This window comes from Aspergillus novofumigatus (genome assembly GCF_002847465.1).
Source record: "Aspergillus novofumigatus IBT 16806 chromosome Unknown P174scaffold_3, whole genome shotgun sequence".
In the NCBI taxonomy this organism is placed as follows: domain Eukaryota; kingdom Fungi; phylum Ascomycota; class Eurotiomycetes; order Eurotiales; family Aspergillaceae; genus Aspergillus; species Aspergillus novofumigatus.
The window spans coordinates 3,320,694-3,335,992 of record NW_020194276.1 but is presented as its reverse complement, the minus strand read 5'-3'; the positions used below and the strand labels follow the sequence as shown (position 1 = coordinate 3,335,992).

General features: G+C 49.8%; 7 protein-coding genes across 7 annotated transcripts; 3 read left to right on the top strand and 4 right to left on the bottom strand.

The window, feature by feature from the left end:
• Positions 1 to 452: 452 nt before the first annotated feature.
• P174DRAFT_511631 (FAD/NAD(P)-binding domain-containing protein) lies at positions 453 to 2,400 on the bottom strand. Its single transcript, XM_024831805.1, has 4 exons — positions 2,345 to 2,400; positions 1,617 to 2,285; positions 992 to 1,548; positions 453 to 916 (listed from the first exon to the last, which is right to left on the bottom strand). The coding sequence occupies exons 1-4, from the start codon at positions 2,373 to 2,375 to the stop codon at positions 563 to 565; spliced, it is 1,611 nt and encodes a 536-aa protein (XP_024684557.1). The 5' UTR covers positions 2,376 to 2,400; the 3' UTR covers positions 453 to 562.
• A 706-nt stretch (positions 2,401 to 3,106) lies between these two features.
• Positions 3,107 to 5,049, top strand: P174DRAFT_503212 (cytochrome P450; the record flags this gene model as incomplete). The annotated part of the gene is made up of 6 exons (XM_024831145.1): positions 3,107 to 3,332; positions 3,393 to 3,655; positions 3,729 to 3,913; positions 3,969 to 4,243; positions 4,340 to 4,442; positions 4,502 to 5,049. The coding sequence occupies exons 1-6, from the start codon at positions 3,165 to 3,167 to the stop codon at positions 5,047 to 5,049; spliced, it is 1,542 nt and encodes a 513-aa protein (XP_024684556.1). The 5' UTR covers positions 3,107 to 3,164.
• A 107-nt stretch (positions 5,050 to 5,156) lies between these two features.
• On the bottom strand, positions 5,157 to 5,773 carry P174DRAFT_440569 (uncharacterized protein). The gene has a single exon (XM_024827082.1). It carries the CDS (start codon positions 5,605 to 5,607, stop codon positions 5,323 to 5,325), a length of 285 nt encoding a protein of 94 aa, XP_024684555.1. The 5' UTR covers positions 5,608 to 5,773; the 3' UTR covers positions 5,157 to 5,322.
• A 380-nt stretch (positions 5,774 to 6,153) lies between these two features.
• P174DRAFT_387817 (uncharacterized protein) lies at positions 6,154 to 6,740 on the bottom strand (the record flags this gene model as incomplete). The annotated part of the gene is made up of 3 exons (XM_024823375.1): positions 6,154 to 6,519; positions 6,568 to 6,599; positions 6,646 to 6,740. 3 exons carry the CDS (start codon positions 6,738 to 6,740, stop codon positions 6,353 to 6,355), a joined length of 294 nt encoding a protein of 97 aa, XP_024684554.1. The 3' UTR covers positions 6,154 to 6,352.
• A 1,097-nt stretch (positions 6,741 to 7,837) lies between these two features.
• Positions 7,838 to 10,619, bottom strand: P174DRAFT_149547 (glycosyltransferase). The gene is made up of 4 exons (XM_024821158.1): positions 10,462 to 10,619; positions 10,152 to 10,400; positions 9,715 to 10,106; positions 7,838 to 9,667 (listed from the first exon to the last, which is right to left on the bottom strand). The coding sequence occupies exons 2-4, from the start codon at positions 10,275 to 10,277 to the stop codon at positions 8,143 to 8,145; spliced, it is 2,043 nt and encodes a 680-aa protein (XP_024684553.1). The 5' UTR covers positions 10,278 to 10,400; positions 10,462 to 10,619; the 3' UTR covers positions 7,838 to 8,142.
• Positions 10,620 to 10,852: 233 nt separating this feature from the next.
• P174DRAFT_405109 (uncharacterized protein) lies at positions 10,853 to 12,530 on the top strand. Its single transcript, XM_024824058.1, has 2 exons — positions 10,853 to 11,362; positions 11,413 to 12,530. The coding sequence occupies exons 1-2, from the start codon at positions 10,902 to 10,904 to the stop codon at positions 12,362 to 12,364; spliced, it is 1,413 nt and encodes a 470-aa protein (XP_024684552.1). The 5' UTR covers positions 10,853 to 10,901; the 3' UTR covers positions 12,365 to 12,530.
• A 65-nt stretch (positions 12,531 to 12,595) lies between these two features.
• P174DRAFT_450303 (putative flavin containing polyamine oxidase) lies at positions 12,596 to 14,913 on the top strand. Its single transcript, XM_024828923.1, has 7 exons — positions 12,596 to 13,119; positions 13,163 to 13,193; positions 13,241 to 13,378; positions 13,426 to 13,453; positions 13,499 to 13,518; positions 13,562 to 13,814; positions 13,862 to 14,913. Exons 1-7 carry the CDS (start codon positions 12,989 to 12,991, stop codon positions 14,872 to 14,874), a joined length of 1,614 nt encoding a protein of 537 aa, XP_024684551.1. The 5' UTR covers positions 12,596 to 12,988; the 3' UTR covers positions 14,875 to 14,913.
• The last annotated feature ends 386 nt before the right edge of the window (positions 14,914 to 15,299 follow it).

Here is a 15,299-nt window from a genome sequence, read left to right as displayed (position 1 = left end):
CTGTATGATAACATTTTTGCACGACATAACTATAGCTGCTTTGGTACTAGTGCTTTTTATGCATATATCCCGGCAGTGTCACTGGTGATGACAGCGGCGCATACTTTCTCAAGACATTCATCCTGATATAGTCCAACTATCATCTAGCAATGATTGGGCCGCAGATTTCGGGGATTCCCGCCAAAGTCCCATCCACCCCTTATCAGGACGTTAGGGATGCGATTTCTATACGTTGGGCGATCGAAGGGACATATCTATGGCAATAAGGGACCCGTTCATATCTGAAGTCAGTCCCACGGGAATCGGGATTACCCCATGAATTAGGGACGGAAAGGGGAAATTCCCCTGGGCCCAAAAGCTTAATATGGTATAAGTCTTGGCATTCCCATTGCTGTCCCTTTCCCATAGAAGTTTTCAATCTTCAGCCCGATTCTCTGGCAATGCACGATATACTCGGCTTTTGCTTATTGATTCCTTTCAAGGCCATTTCCTACCGTACATTATACTAAATACATACGCCGGCCTAAATCTAATAGCTTATATAGGGCTTCAAGTCATAGACTCACTTTGCATCCTTCACATTATCCACAATGATATTATCAACATGGAAAATATCCTCGCTCTTAGTCAAAGCAATCCTTTCCTCCTCATTCAATTCCTTTGCGCCTCTCGCAAGCCTGAGAATGGTAGCCGTCGCGAGTTCGGGCTTGCTCCCGTCCCCGAAGAGCCGATATTGCGCACTCGAGCACATCCCGAAATACACCGCGTGGAGAATGGTCATCGCACGGATTGGATTCGAGGTGAAGATTCGCGAGAGGAGGCATCCGAAGGTCGGCGCTGCGCCGAGATCGTTGGCTAGCGAGTCACAGTATGGGAGGAAGTGGGCAGAGACGGTGTGTCGGTCGGATTGGATCCACTGTTGTAGTCAGTACCGTGAGTGATACGGACTTGGCCTTTTGAAGGCAAAGGAAAGAAAGAAGGAGAAAGTTACCTGTCTGCGCCGTTCCTCCTCTTCAGATGCGATCAATTCGGACATCCTTTCAGCGGGTGGGAGCTTGATCCTCCCCGTTAAAATGGCAGTGACCCATCGCGCTTGCAATTCCACGGCGGGCTGAATCGGCCCGGGTAGTTGAAACACGCCCATGATAAATAGATTGCGGACATGAGGAGGAGTCGTCAGTCGGTATAGATGCACCGAGTTTGGTGAGTCCATGAACTTGCTGTGTTTGGAGCGATAGCAGTCTTCGGAGATAAATGGGTAGTCAATATCATATCCGGTACAGAGGATGATTGCGTCCAGATTGTCGATTGTCTCTCCATTCGTCAGGGACAATCCTGTGGCCGTGATCTCTCCCACGCTGGCGCGGTGAGGGGTGATTCGTCCCACTTTGATATTCTCGATCAGCGTCGAATGGACTGCAGGATTCGCTCCGAGAATATCGTGCTCCGGTTGCAGTTCAGGTGGCAGTTTCCCCTCTACGAGCTGGACGAGCGTTGTCAGGCTCCATTTCGAGATGGATGCCGGGAGCACCGATTGCGAGAACCGGCCTGGTTCAGTTGTCACGTCAGGTCAGATCAACTGAGTCAAGAAGGTATGAATATAGAAACGAACTCACTATTCCATGCATGTATCGACTTGCCGAATATATACCGTGGGAACACCCACCCTCCTCTTCTCGTCACAAGGTGGCATTCCTCCGTCTGCCCGCAGAGTTCGGACGCAATGTCGGCAGCAGAATTACCGAATCCGATAATCGCGACTCTCTTCCCACTGAACCCTTCTGGTCGGCGATAGATATGACTGTGGAAGATGCGCCCCTGAAACACTTCCATCCCCTTGAACGCTGGGATGTGTGGTTTGGTGCTCTTGCCCGAGCATACCAAAAGAGCGTCGTAGACTGTTTCCCTTGGCTCTTCGTGTTCTGTTGTGTATTTGATCTTCCACCGGTTGTCTTCCACCTGCTGACATGAAACAACTTTGGTCTTGAACAGGATGTGCTGCTTGAGCCCAAAGTGATCCGTATATTCATGGAGATACTGCAGGAAAGCCCGATGGCCGCAGAAATCCGGGTATCGCGCTGGATCCATGGGGAAATCACTAAAACTCGACGTGTCGCGGCACGTGTTGGAAATGGCGCCCTCGTACATGGAGGACTGGGCCTCGCTGGTGGCAGGGTCGGGTTCTTCATAGTACCACTGGCCGCCGATGTTGTCGCGGGCTTCGAAAACAGTCACTGAGAATCCTTCCGCGAGGCTTTGCTTTGCTGTGGCAAGGCCCGATATGCCTGGAAGTCTCGTGATAAAATAAGTCTGCTGCTGATCGCGATCAGATAGGGATACGCACCGGCTCCGACAATTGCAACTTTTATTGTCATGTTAATCTCTGTGATAGAATTCAAGTTATAGCTAAGGAGAAGGAACACTGCGAGTATAGCAGCATTTGATCTTATATCAAGAGAATAAGATCCAAGCTCCTACCTAATTAGCTATAGTGGACCGGACACAGCTCAGCTGGTGTTGGCAAAAGCTCACCAGGTGCAGCCCAGCCGGACATCGCCGCCACTTTAACACTATAGCATTAATTTAAATGAGAATGTTAGTAAATTCATGCTTAATATATACTTAATATTAGGAAATAACTATTAAAGTTTGATTTGTTTTGATGTCAACAAATGCGTAAACATTAATTTCTTTATTTAATATTTTATTTTAGTACACATCGTACTGTAATAGGTAATATAGACGCAGGTACTGTGGTACTGTACCCTAATAGGATTTAGATTAGCGTTTTCAGCCGTGGGCTGAGCTGACTCGGAGACTGCATATCAATGACCCCCAATTAGTAGGTAGACGCATGGACACTGTCGTTCAGGGTAGTCTGAGTAGAACCGTACCGGATCCACCCCTTGGCCCCCATTTTATATGACGGTAGGAATTCTAGCTTGCAAAATCCTCTAATTACTAGGGTTAGTGCGGCTGATAAAAGACAATTACCAACTGGTCAATGCTTCTTCCTTAATCGGCCTTAGGTTTGAAGCGTCGAGGATATATGTAGAGATAGTTGATCAATTAATGATAAAGCTGATACACTTGCTTATCCCTGCAATTGTCATTTCGATTACTTCTCCCATGACCATCCTGTAAAAAAAAAAACCATTAAAATCATGACCACAGGCGTGGCGACCATAGTCCTCTGGTCGGTGCTCCTGGCCATCACATCGAGATACGCCATTTGGTACGTGTCAACATTCCGAAAAGCCCTGCGCATCGAAGGTTCGACTCCTCTACCAAGTATCCGGATCTACACCCCTCGTTATTCACCTCTGATCTATGTGATTTCGCCGTACATCGCCCCACTATTCAAATACCTGCCCTTCGGCTGGGGTAAATAGATGCGATATGCCGTCCGTGACGGGATATGGCAGCACAAGGGGACGCTGCCGCGCAAGGAACTCGGTTCGGACGTGTACTGGATGCTGGGACCGGGCGGACCTCAACTATGGGTTGCCGATCCCGATCTGATCAGCGAGATCACGCACCGATGGAAGGACTTTCCGAAGCCGGTTATGTACTACACGCAGCTGCAGCTCTTTGGCGAGAATGTGCTCACGGCCGAGGGTCCGCTGTGGCAGTTTCATTGGAAGATTACTATTCGGTAGTTCAATCCAAAGAATAACAGGTTCGTGCGTCTGTAATCTACTGTCATGCAAGCTCTGACATTAGTACAGCCTTGTTTTCGCCGAATCTCAGGAGCAGGCCAAAGCGATGGTCCGTTCGTGGTCCAAGGAGAGCAGGGAAAAGCGAGAGTCAGCCTCGTCCGCGATCACCGTCGACGATCTAGAGAACTCGGTCAGGAAACTGGCTCTGCATATCATTTCCGCGGCGGGATTCGGCCATCAAATGCAATGGGACGGTCAGGAATCCAATGCGGCAGAAACCTGGGACAACACCAAAAGTTACTTTCGCAGAGAGTCTAAAGACATTTGTGGATGAGGTCTGGCTTCTCATGATCTTTCCATCGTGGCTTCGGAAGTTTTCACCGTCGGCTCATCTGCGAAGAGTCCACAAAGCGCCCAGCATCTTTGCGAAACATGTTCAACAGGCCATTAACGAAACAAAAGCTGAGGATAATATGCGCAAATCAGCCCGGAGAAATGATCTGCTCAGCAATATGATAAATAGCGACGGTGTCTCCCATGGCTCGGACAAAGACGGTCTTAGCGACGAGGAAATCACGTCAAATGTCTTCATATTCACTCTTGCTGGCCACGAGACCACTGCCACCACGATCCAGACGGCTCTAACCCTGTTGGCACTACATCCAGACATTCAACAATAGGTCCACAAGGAACTGGATACGATCTACGGAGAGAAGTCGGAAGGCGTAGGACTCGCCTATGAGACAGATTATCCGAAGATGAGACATCTTATTGGCCCTGATGGTAAGTGAACCATTCTGCATCCGCATAAAGTGAGGAAGAATTCCACTAATCTTACCTAGCTGGAAACGCTCCGCCTATTCCCCTCGATATCCGGTATCCCCAAATGGACCGACGACAAACACCAGACTGCGCACTACAACGGCCAAACATTCGATATCCCCCGAATACCAGTATCGTGCTGGACGTGGTGGCCGTCCATCGCAATCCGCGATACTGGGGCGACGACGCACATGTTTTCCGCCCTTCACGTTGGCTCATGGACGAGACGTACGAACCGCCGGCGGACTCGGTCAGCCACTCGAAGCATCATGCGAATCTGTTAGGTCCGCGGAAGGGAGCGTTCGTCGTCTTCAGCGATGGGCATCGTGATTGTCTGGGTAAAGGGTTTGCGCAGGCGGAATTCTGTGCGGTCATTGCGACGTTACTGAAAGATTGCTCGATTGAGTTGGTTCCGCCTGAGGGGGCTACACCATCCGATGAGGTATGGAGTACGATGTGTCAAGACGCATGGAAGGCTCTGGACGACAGGAGGAATATGACGAGCTTCAAAATGTATGGGAAGGTTCCTGTTCGGTTTGTTCCTAGAGGATCAGAATGGCGTCGTTGATCTCTTGTATATTACATAGCATATGTCCTGTATTGGGAAGACTGTTTCATGCATAGTAGCATAGATAGATCTACATATATAATCATTTACGTCTGCGCGGAATTCAGCCCAAATGCGAATGGTATGAGAGTCAGCTCCTGAGCTATACTCTGTAGGCTTGGATTATGTGACTAGCAGCGCATGCGGTTCAGTTAAGCATCTTATAGTTAACGGGATCCAGTAACATCCTGGGTACTGGACAGATTTCCTTCAAAATCACAATACGCGTGAAGATCAATCAGTTTTCGGTTTCTCCAGTTTCTGTCCCTTCATATCACCGACATCACTCTGCTGATGAAGCGGACTCTCCGTCATTTTCAGACCTGCAAATGTCTTGTCACGCACATCCTTGTTAGCATCTTCATCGGCATTACTACTGCTAGGAACTGGGGCGTAGGGATGCGAGACGCTGCCCCGCTGAGGATGGGCGCGGCCAGTATGGATTGCCCCGATATCAGTTACGCGGTCGGCTGTGGAAAGGGCGAAATCTCCAGAGTCGAAATATGTTCGTTCCTTCATCATCAGTCAAGATACGATAGTTGTCGACTGAAAGCAGACGTACTTTTTTAGCCTGCTGGTCGAATAATCTTCCTCTTTGAGGCAGCCTTCCATAGGCGCGAAGGAGACCTTCTTCGTCCTTGGGGGGTGACTAGGATGTATTAGCTAGCAAGAAATCTAGGTTATAGGGTGAGGATGGTACCTCGGTATTTGATTGTTTCTTCTGCTCTGGCTCCATTCTGGTTTGTATAAGGGGTAATAATGTTAGGTACGAGATGTTAACACCGAGACTGTCTGATAGGACCCACTTGAGTTGGGGAATGACGTACATCACAGCGGCAGCCCGCGGAGAGTCACGTGTCAATCAACTTGCAGTAGCACTTGGCCCAATGGAGAGTAGAGATGATCGTATCCGTATATGGTCAATTCAAGACTGAACTGCCTCAATCTGCCTATCATTGTGTCTATAACGCCGGTGTGAAGGGGTATTAGCAAATAGGATAATGCATGGTGAAACCTACTTTACAGTATAGAGCACGACGCATTTAAGACCACCACGACATGAGGCCAGAATGCAAAACACTGTCTCAAAGTTGGATATAGTACAACAGGCTATCTCAATAGAAGTAAACAGAAATATCCACAAGTCAGCGACTCATAATCCTGCCCGCAGAGACTAGGAATGATGATTGTAGACGCAATAAATGTGAAAACCCAACACTAACACCAACACCATTTATCATCAATCATTACCCGTCACAGGAGGTTACTGAATCTCATAAATCTCCAACGCATGCTGGACATCATGCAGACTATCCTTGTCCCCGTACGCGTCCATCAATTTCTGATTATGCCGGATCCGCTCTTCCTCTTGGAGTTGGTACCGGGCTTGTTGGGCTTGAAAATCATTGAGGTAATTGGCGATGCCGAATCCTGATCGTGTCAGTTTGCGTGTGGGGAGATGTGTAGGCAAGGACATACCAGCTGCAACGACGGCCATGGCTGGAAGATAGCTGTTATTTGTTAGTGATTACCTGGATAACTTAGGCAGAGACATACAGTTTTCCTACCCTCCCTACTTTGAAGCTGGGGTAGCCGGGCCGCTTGAAGAATGGCCGTGGGGATTGCGGGGAAGGTGTGGCGAAGGAGGACATTTTGTATATCTCGTTTGTAGTGGTTTGAAGATTGCTTGATGTTGTTGTCGTTGTTGCGTTGAAGAATTGAAAGGACAGATATAGGGATAGATAGGCTAATATGTATTCAGGGGGAATTGGGATTGAGGCAGTGCCTGAAGGTGGATAACCTGATGCTGCGGGAGTGGTGTTACAGTGGCCTGATCATCATATGACCCTAATCCCAAAGAGGAGAAACTGCGGAGGAAAGGAAGGGGCTTTTGCGGGGGTTTCCATTTTATAGCCACGATCGATTCATGGATGGCCAATCAGATTGGCTTGAATCAATCATGATATTTAGCGTGTTTGAGGGAAATTTCGTTGATGTCATTGCAGGTGCGGATCAGTACATAAATGAGGGATGATGGACTTGCTGTGAGGAATAGCATCATATGATATAGACCAGTCTTTGATGGGCTTATTTATCAATTAACATCCGCTTTCGCCCACAGATTTCGGTTTGCAATATATAGGTCGATGGGCGACCTTGATGACATGGCGGACTGTCATCCGCTACTTAATTCTCACTTGGGTACAGTTTGACAAGCATATGAAAGATGACTTAGTCTCAATGGCAGTACTAAGCTAATATATACTAAGCTTATAGCAGATGTTATTATACTGGCACTGAACAGGACGTCCCGGATGATTTCTACACTTGCTATAGGGTAGTAGATCCAATGATGGCGGAGTGATCTTTGTCAATTCTGAAATACTGGACGCCTGAGGACACCAATATGAGGGGGTCCTACGCGTCAACACTATTCCTCTCATCTCTAACTCTGAAGATCTCTCTTGGTCATCATGGATCTGGCCAAGACTATCCTCAGCTCATCGCATACCCTTGAGACTTCATCTATCCCATAAGTAAGAATGCCATAAGAGCCTATTCAAGGAGGTACGAATGCTATTTTGGACGAGGAGATGTCTGCTCTGCGGCAAGCTGCCTTGCGAGGTGATCCACGAAATGTTGAGCCCCTATTGAACAATGGCTTGAGTCAACCAACCAGGGGGCCTCGGGGTTTGCCGCCGGTCGGGGTGCCATGCATTTGATGTAGCTTTTCTTAAAACATGGCTAACAAAAGAGGAGAATCTGTTATCTCCCGTTTCCTGGTGCCATTCGAAAATGTGACCATGATGTGGTTGAGCTTCTGATTCAGAAAGGAGTGGATCCAAGCGGTTTCATTGCGTCTTCGCTGGGTTTGGAGGAGAACATCTACCTTGGGTTTCATGCGGCAGTATCCTGCGCTATCAAGTACCTCTTGGTTGAGAAGAGCGACCGGGGCGGGGAAATATTGAACCCGCGAAGGAAATGAGATCGGAAGCCCTTGTCCTATTGTCGCAATCTCGCCATACTACACCACTGTAGCTTGATGCGGAGCGGTCAAGTGTCAATCGATGCTAAGCCCAAATCTTCAAACATCAGATCGGATAGTAGTCGATTTCCAGGTTTCCATGAATGGTCCTCAAGAAGTTTCCGAATCATATAGAGCCACGAGCTGACCAGACCAACCGTCGTGACATTGTCACTGACTGAACCAGGGGCTTTTTCCTGCATTCGCCGATACAAGTCTTCATCGGTCCACAAATTATAGAGACATTCTGCGACTCGGTCTGTGTCCCCTACTTTGACAATAAATCCCGTCTCGTTATCAATAACTTGATACGGCAAGCCACCAACGTCCGTAACAATCACGGGTTTGCCTTTGCGGAGTGCTTCCGAGACCTTGATTTCAAAGCCTTCCTGGGTGGAGAGCTGAAGGACAACTTTTGACTTGGAAAGAATCGCGTTCAGGACCTGGTCAGATGGCTTCGCACGAACAACAGCGATCTTATCGGCGAGATGGGGCATTACTTTATGAATATGGTCCATGGCCACGTCGAACATTTCACTTGCATCTGGATCATCGACAGACCCATGTCCGCAGACGACTAGTTTCGAGACCTTACTGTCCGGCTCAGCCTGTACCAGACGAGTATGGAATTTGTGATACGAGTCCAAGACGTCGATTATTCCCTTTGACGGGTCGAACCGGGCGATTTGCACAAAGTACTCGTCGGTCGGATAATCGATCGTTGGCATTCCTGTTTCGTGGCACCACTGGTTGAACAGCCGGCCATAGTATGCGATGTCGGAATCTATCATTTCCTTATTGAGTCCGTCCAACACATCCGTCGAGGCGGGAGAGTGGCCGATCATCGCTTTCGGCACAGTGGGCGGCACAGAGGCTGGAATGGGATGGCTGATAAACACATCAGCATGCTGCGCACGATGCCATAGCCAGTCCCATGATCTGGCCTGAGGTGTGTCAGGTGTGCACGCCAGGTCCACTCGGATCTGGATGTGGCTGCGGAAGATCACCGGCCGGTCTGGTGCCTTCTCCTTGGAAATAGGGATCAGGTCCGGCAGTTGCGGGTCGTCTACCACGACGATATGTGCACCGCCGCTGGAGGGATGATCGAGAGGTCCGCCGGGACAGGACCAGGCGCGTTTGCTGTTGACGCTTACCCATTGTCGGAGTTGTTCCTCATTCTCTGCGGTTAGATAGTCGTCGGGCTCTGCAACACCTTGGAAGATATTGTGATTCATCTTGGTGATGCGGAACACGCCGGATCGCGGTTGCGGCACGTACCACTGCACGTCCAGGTTCAGGAGCTTGCTCAGTCGAAGAAAGGCATGGCGGATGAGGGCGACTCCACCTCCCTGGGGTGTTGCGCTGAAGAGGGCAATTCGGATTTTCTTCCCCCGAACCTGTCCTGCAAGCCGTTCTAGAGCCACCCATGTCCGCTCGCTGACTGTGCCTTTGTAATCATCGAGCGTTGCCAGATGCATCATGAATCCAGAGTCCACTTCGACCAACCCACGGAACCCAACTTGCAGGAGTGGTATATTATTCGGGCCGAACAATCTGCTTGCATTAACGAGATCCAGCCCCGGCCGTGCTATGGAGTGTACCTCACGCATTTCATGGCCAGATACTCCGCCTGCTCATCTGCATCCCGTGTCTCCCATGGAATTTCCTGCTCGTAGCGACCACCCAGCGCGTCATGCTGCGGTACAACCAGTGGCATCACATCGAGCTCTAGCCAAAGCCGGGAGGCCAGTCGGGGACAAAGGTCCGTCAATTCTGTCGGGAGGCAGGTACCGATGAACTTTTCTGCATGATTCAGGCTGTACTTCCGGAGCTGCGCGAGGATAAACTCCGTGATGTTGGCATCGAGGTTCTTGGCAGGGATATGGAATCGATGTTCCAGAAAGTCCAGCGGGTAGACTGCGTCTCGGACGGCGATTACAAGATGTATACTATGCTCGTCGACTCTTTTAGCGGTGATACCAGTGTATCGGATCTAAGTCGTCAGCGGTGTGCGGCAGGAGACAGGACGACAGAATACCTCTGAAGTAGGACCCGACCAGGCGGCGAGTTTGTATTCTTCCTGCCATCGCTTTTTCTGGTGCTCGGAGATCCGTCGTTGGAATGAGTGTATGCTACTTGCATATGCGTACATGCCGCTTGTCATTAGTGGTGGGGTATATCTATGATACTTGAGTAGACCGAGATGCAGTCATGTCCCTAAAATAAGAGGGCATGCATTTATGTCATGTCATGTTTACATCATCTAGTTAGATCTTATGCCCTGTGGCTGCAAACCATGGTTAGGCCATCTTTCCTGCGGGGGAGAAAGCTTGATTTATTGATAGTACCTGTGCCACAGTCCACGGTTATTGATCATAGCCTAAGGCATTGCTTGTTCAGAGGAATACCTAGCTATCGTCAATATTCTGTTAATTAAGATTTTGGGAAGAGTGACGTATCCTACTAGTACAGAGAGTCTATCAAAGCATGGTGTCCTTATGACATCACACGTAAAGGACAAGAAAACCTCATTTATCAATATAAATAAGCAGACTTCTACCTCTCGATATGTATACATTATTAATATAGAGATGATCGGTGGGACTTACAGAGTCATTCTACATAATCAACGATTATGCGTCTCAGTCTCATATGCTAGTGTGAATTACTAGTAAAGCGGGGTATTAGCTTCAGCTTACTCCCCCAACCCACCTCACACACAATACCACTCTATACCCTCTTAACCTAGTACAGCACCATCCAATGGTGCCCTAGCAGTAGACAAAGCATGTCCGGCCTCGAAATCCTCGGCATAGCAGCCAGCATCCTGCAAATCGCCGACCTCGGCGCCACGGTTTCGGTCAAGCTATGCACCTTCTACCGCCAGCTCAAATCCGCCGACCAATCGGCACAGAGCCTCTCGACCGAGGTCGCGCTCACCTGTAGTATCCTGCGCCAACTAGGCGAGAATCTCAAGCAGGACGAGCAGACGCGGTTGTATTCTGCGCAGGCGTTCCAGACGGCGCAGGAAGTGCTGCGCGAGTGCGAGAAGGTGTTTAGGCGGATTAGCGCGGCGGTGGATGAGTCGCGGGCGGACGTCACGAAGAATGCGATTCAGCGGGCGGCGAGGCGGTTGGGGTTTGTGTTGATGGAGAGGGAGCTGGATTTGCTGAGGGGCAATCTGGAGAGGTTGAAGTCAACGATGTTGCTTCTGTTGAATGTGATTATGTATGCGGGGCAGCTGCGGAGGTGAGTTTTGCGTTTCGGGAACGTAAGAGTAAGAGCTGACGGATTTGCAGTCGGGCGGAGTCGTCTGTTCTCAAGGAGCAGAGGGGTTTGATTCAGGTGCTGGCGGAGGAGAAAAAGGCGAGCGAGGCGCGATTCGACCAGTTGGTCAAGGCTCTTGGGTCTGCCGATATCAACCACCACGGATCAGCTGGGCAAGATACGCTCCCTCCGTATGAGTCCCTGGCACAGGAGGATGCGTTACGTGAACTCCGGACGTATCACCAGCTCATCAAGCGGCTACTCCAAGAAGTGGATGCGTGCAGGACGGGCATTGAGCAGAGCCGGTATTCAAGATTCAGGAACGGAGTGGTCAAGGTGCATGCGGCCGAGGTGGAGGGATTTCGACGGGCTCACGGGGAGATTGTTACTCGATTGTTCGAAGATCCGCTGTTTAGTCTTTCTTCTGAGACGGACGTCGAGACACAAACTCAAGAGAATGACAACACTGAGGAGGCTGAACGGCCACAACGCAAAGAAGCCATAGCGAAAAGAAGACGAGTCGACGAGTTTACACGCCATACGTGTTTCCCTCCCGAGGCATTTGAGAGAGATCGTCTACCTTTAGAGCCATCGGGCTTTGACCCTTACGCTGGTCAGATCGGGCATCCTGCTCCTTCGCTCGAAATGGTCAATGAGAGAATCGAGGCATATCGTGCACGTGACAGAGCTTTCTGCGACTACGAAGGAACTATCGAGGGCGTCCGTCCCCGTATCGGTTCCAACGTGGCTTCTGGTCGTGCTATCGGGAGGCAGATCCATCATAATGCTCAGCAACAACAGGCTCAGCAACAACAGGCTTCTCCCAGGAGCGAGATAACGCCATTGGAGAGATACGTGTTCGAGGTTGATATTACCCCAGTTCCGGCTACGAAGCCAGCGCCAGAAGTCAAGGGAACTGTTGATGCGGTGGACGATTTGCTTCTGAAATGGACAACATTAGGGCAGAATGACCTCTTGGCTTGATCTAGGAACTTTCTTTTTCCTGCAAGTTCCAGTAACAGTTTCCCAAGACTCGTGCACATGTTCCTAGGGATATTGGCAAAGGGCCAATACACTGTGAGTAGCTTGAAGACGTTGCGCGGTATATAATTGCTCCTGGCGGTTTGCATAGGTAGAAACAATCACGAGGATACTAAATAAACCTCCATCTGATCATCTGATAATTTCAAACAAGACCACTCATCAAGTTCATCAATCATCCACGCCTAGAGTCGACTACTCCCTTGCTTCTCCGGCAGCACCAAGAAACTCGCACCTCAGTTTCGAATCTTAACAAACTAACCAATAAGTTCTTACAATCATGACCATTCCGCCTGGACTTACCCGCTTCGTCAGTCCTCTCATCCCTGGTGGACAGATCCCAGTGGTCCCGATAAGCCTTACATGCCAAGGCATCGTTTGATTCGATCACAAGATATCCCGCCCGTCGATCATGTGCCCGGAAGTGGTACAAAGAGGTGTCAGTGGTCCGTTATACGCCTCATTCCGAATTGTTTTTCTCTTTGCAACTGAGAGGAATAAGATAAATATGCCGGAGGATTCGGATGTGGTTTTTCTGTCTTTCTACGGAACTGTTCGGTGTTGTTGATGAAGATGCGGCTGAGATATGTACTTCCTTTTGTCACCGTTTGGATACTGCGGACTTGTGAGGGATATGTGGCGCAGCAGGTGCCTATGAGGGAGGACGGGAGGTGTACGAGGACTACAGTGGCTATCTTGTAAGTGTTTATCCTGTATATCGACAAGTGCTGACGGTAGAAGAGGGGGTGGAGTAACAGGGATTACCGCTGCTGTAAGTACTATATTTCGATATGAGATGAAAGCGACTGACTGTAACAGCAAGCGATGGCAAATGCATCCATTGATGATTTTATTATTCTCGAGTATAGAGATCGACTTGGGGGTAGATTGAGACTTGAAGAGTTTGGAGAAGATGAGAATGGGAATCCGTATGTGGTAGAGCTGGGGGCGAACTGGGTATGCAGCCTTAGAGCTCTATGCGTAGATGGAGTTGACTGGAATAGGTACATGGAGTTGGGATGGGTGTAAGAGGTGTGTACTGTCGAACTCAAGATCCCTTCATGCTAACGTGCTCAGAGAACCCTATTTGGCAACTGGTGCGTCTCTCCTCCGCACCACGGCACATATTGACAGCCCCAGGCCAGAAAGCACAACTTGACAGTCACACATTCCAACTACAGCTCGATACGCACCTACAACGAAACCGGCTTCACCGACTATCGACATCTCCAGCGCGAGTATGCCGCGGCCTACCGCACCGCCTCTAGAGAAGCAGGACGCATCATGACCGAGAACCTGCAGGATCAGACGGCGCGGACTGGCCTCGCACTGGCTGGATGGCGGCCACGGAAAGATGATTCGGCAGCGCAAGCGGTGGAATGGTGGAATTGGGGTACGTCTCACCTCATTTCGAGATCAACACGACTGATCTAGTTGTAGACTGGGAATCCGCCCAAACACCTGATACCAGCTCGTTGGTCTTCGGCCTCGCCGCCGAGAATATCACCTTCCAACAGTTCGGAGCACGGAACGAATTGGTCATCGATCCCCGCGGCTACAGCGCCATAATCAACGGCGAGGCCGCAACCTTTCTATATAGCGAGAATGGCGATCCGAGGATGGACCCTCGCGTCCGGCTGCAGACACAAGTCACCGAGATCGAGTACTCCGACAAAGGCGTCACGATCCGCAACAGCGACGGTAGCTGTGTAGAAGCAGCGTACGCCATCTGCACATTCTCTCTTGGTGTTCTGCAGAACCACGCAGTCAACTTCCGTCCTGCACTACCCGGGTGGAAACAAACCGCCATCCACAAGTACACCATGGGCACGTATACCAAGATCTTTATGCAGTTCGAGGAGATGTTCTGGCCGGACGATACGCAGTTCTTTTTGTATGCGTCGCCGACGACAAGAGGGTACTTTCCCGTGTTCCAGTCTCTGTCGATGGAGGGGTTCCTTCCCGGGTCGAATATCCTGTTCGTGACGGTTGTAGATGCAGAAGCCTATCGGGTGGAGAGGCAATCCGATGCGGAAACGCAAGCCGAGATCCTCGATGTCCTCCGGCAGATGTTCCCCGACAGGCACATTCCCGAACCGAAAGGGTTCTTCTACCCGCGCTGGTCGGAAGAGCCTTGGGCGTACGGCAGCTACTCCAACTGGCCGGTTGGTACGACGCTGGAGATCCATCAGAACCTGAGAGCGAATGTACAGCGGCTGTGGTTTGCTGGTGAGGCGACGTCTTCGGCGTATTTCGGATTTGCGCATGGGGCTTGGTACGAGGGGAAAGAAGTCGGAGAGCATGTGGCTGCTCTACTGCAGGGTAAATGTGTTACGTTGCAGGGGCAGAAGGCTTGTGGAGAGAGGAGGCATTACGAGGTGCTGCATGGGACGACACCCTTGGAGTCATATAATGCGATCAATGGGTGGCCAGTGAGTAGCATTGAGCTGTAGCCTGTAGATTCACTGGTTTATTTGTTTCAGGGAAGACGGTGAAGGAGAATGATCCTAGCTGGTTAATCTGCTTCTGATAGTGAATAAACTGATATGATATTATGTGAATATTTAGTACTTTGGCTCCCCTCTTAATGCCGATTCATTCATCTCTTCTTCAGCCCATACATGGACTTCTGGATATGTCCTCTTAAGAAGTCCATGGTTGGTCTACACATCTACCGTGTGAGCAATCTTCCTTCTCCCACTTTGTCTGTAGTTTTCTTTTTACTTCCTACTAAAGACATTATAACAACCAATATGATTCTATCATAGCCACTTAGCGCAGATGGCTTCATAATAGCTGCTGGCATCATATTTCCAACAAAACGGGAGGATGAAAACCGAAAACATAAACAATCTCTCCAACCTGATGATGCTGACAA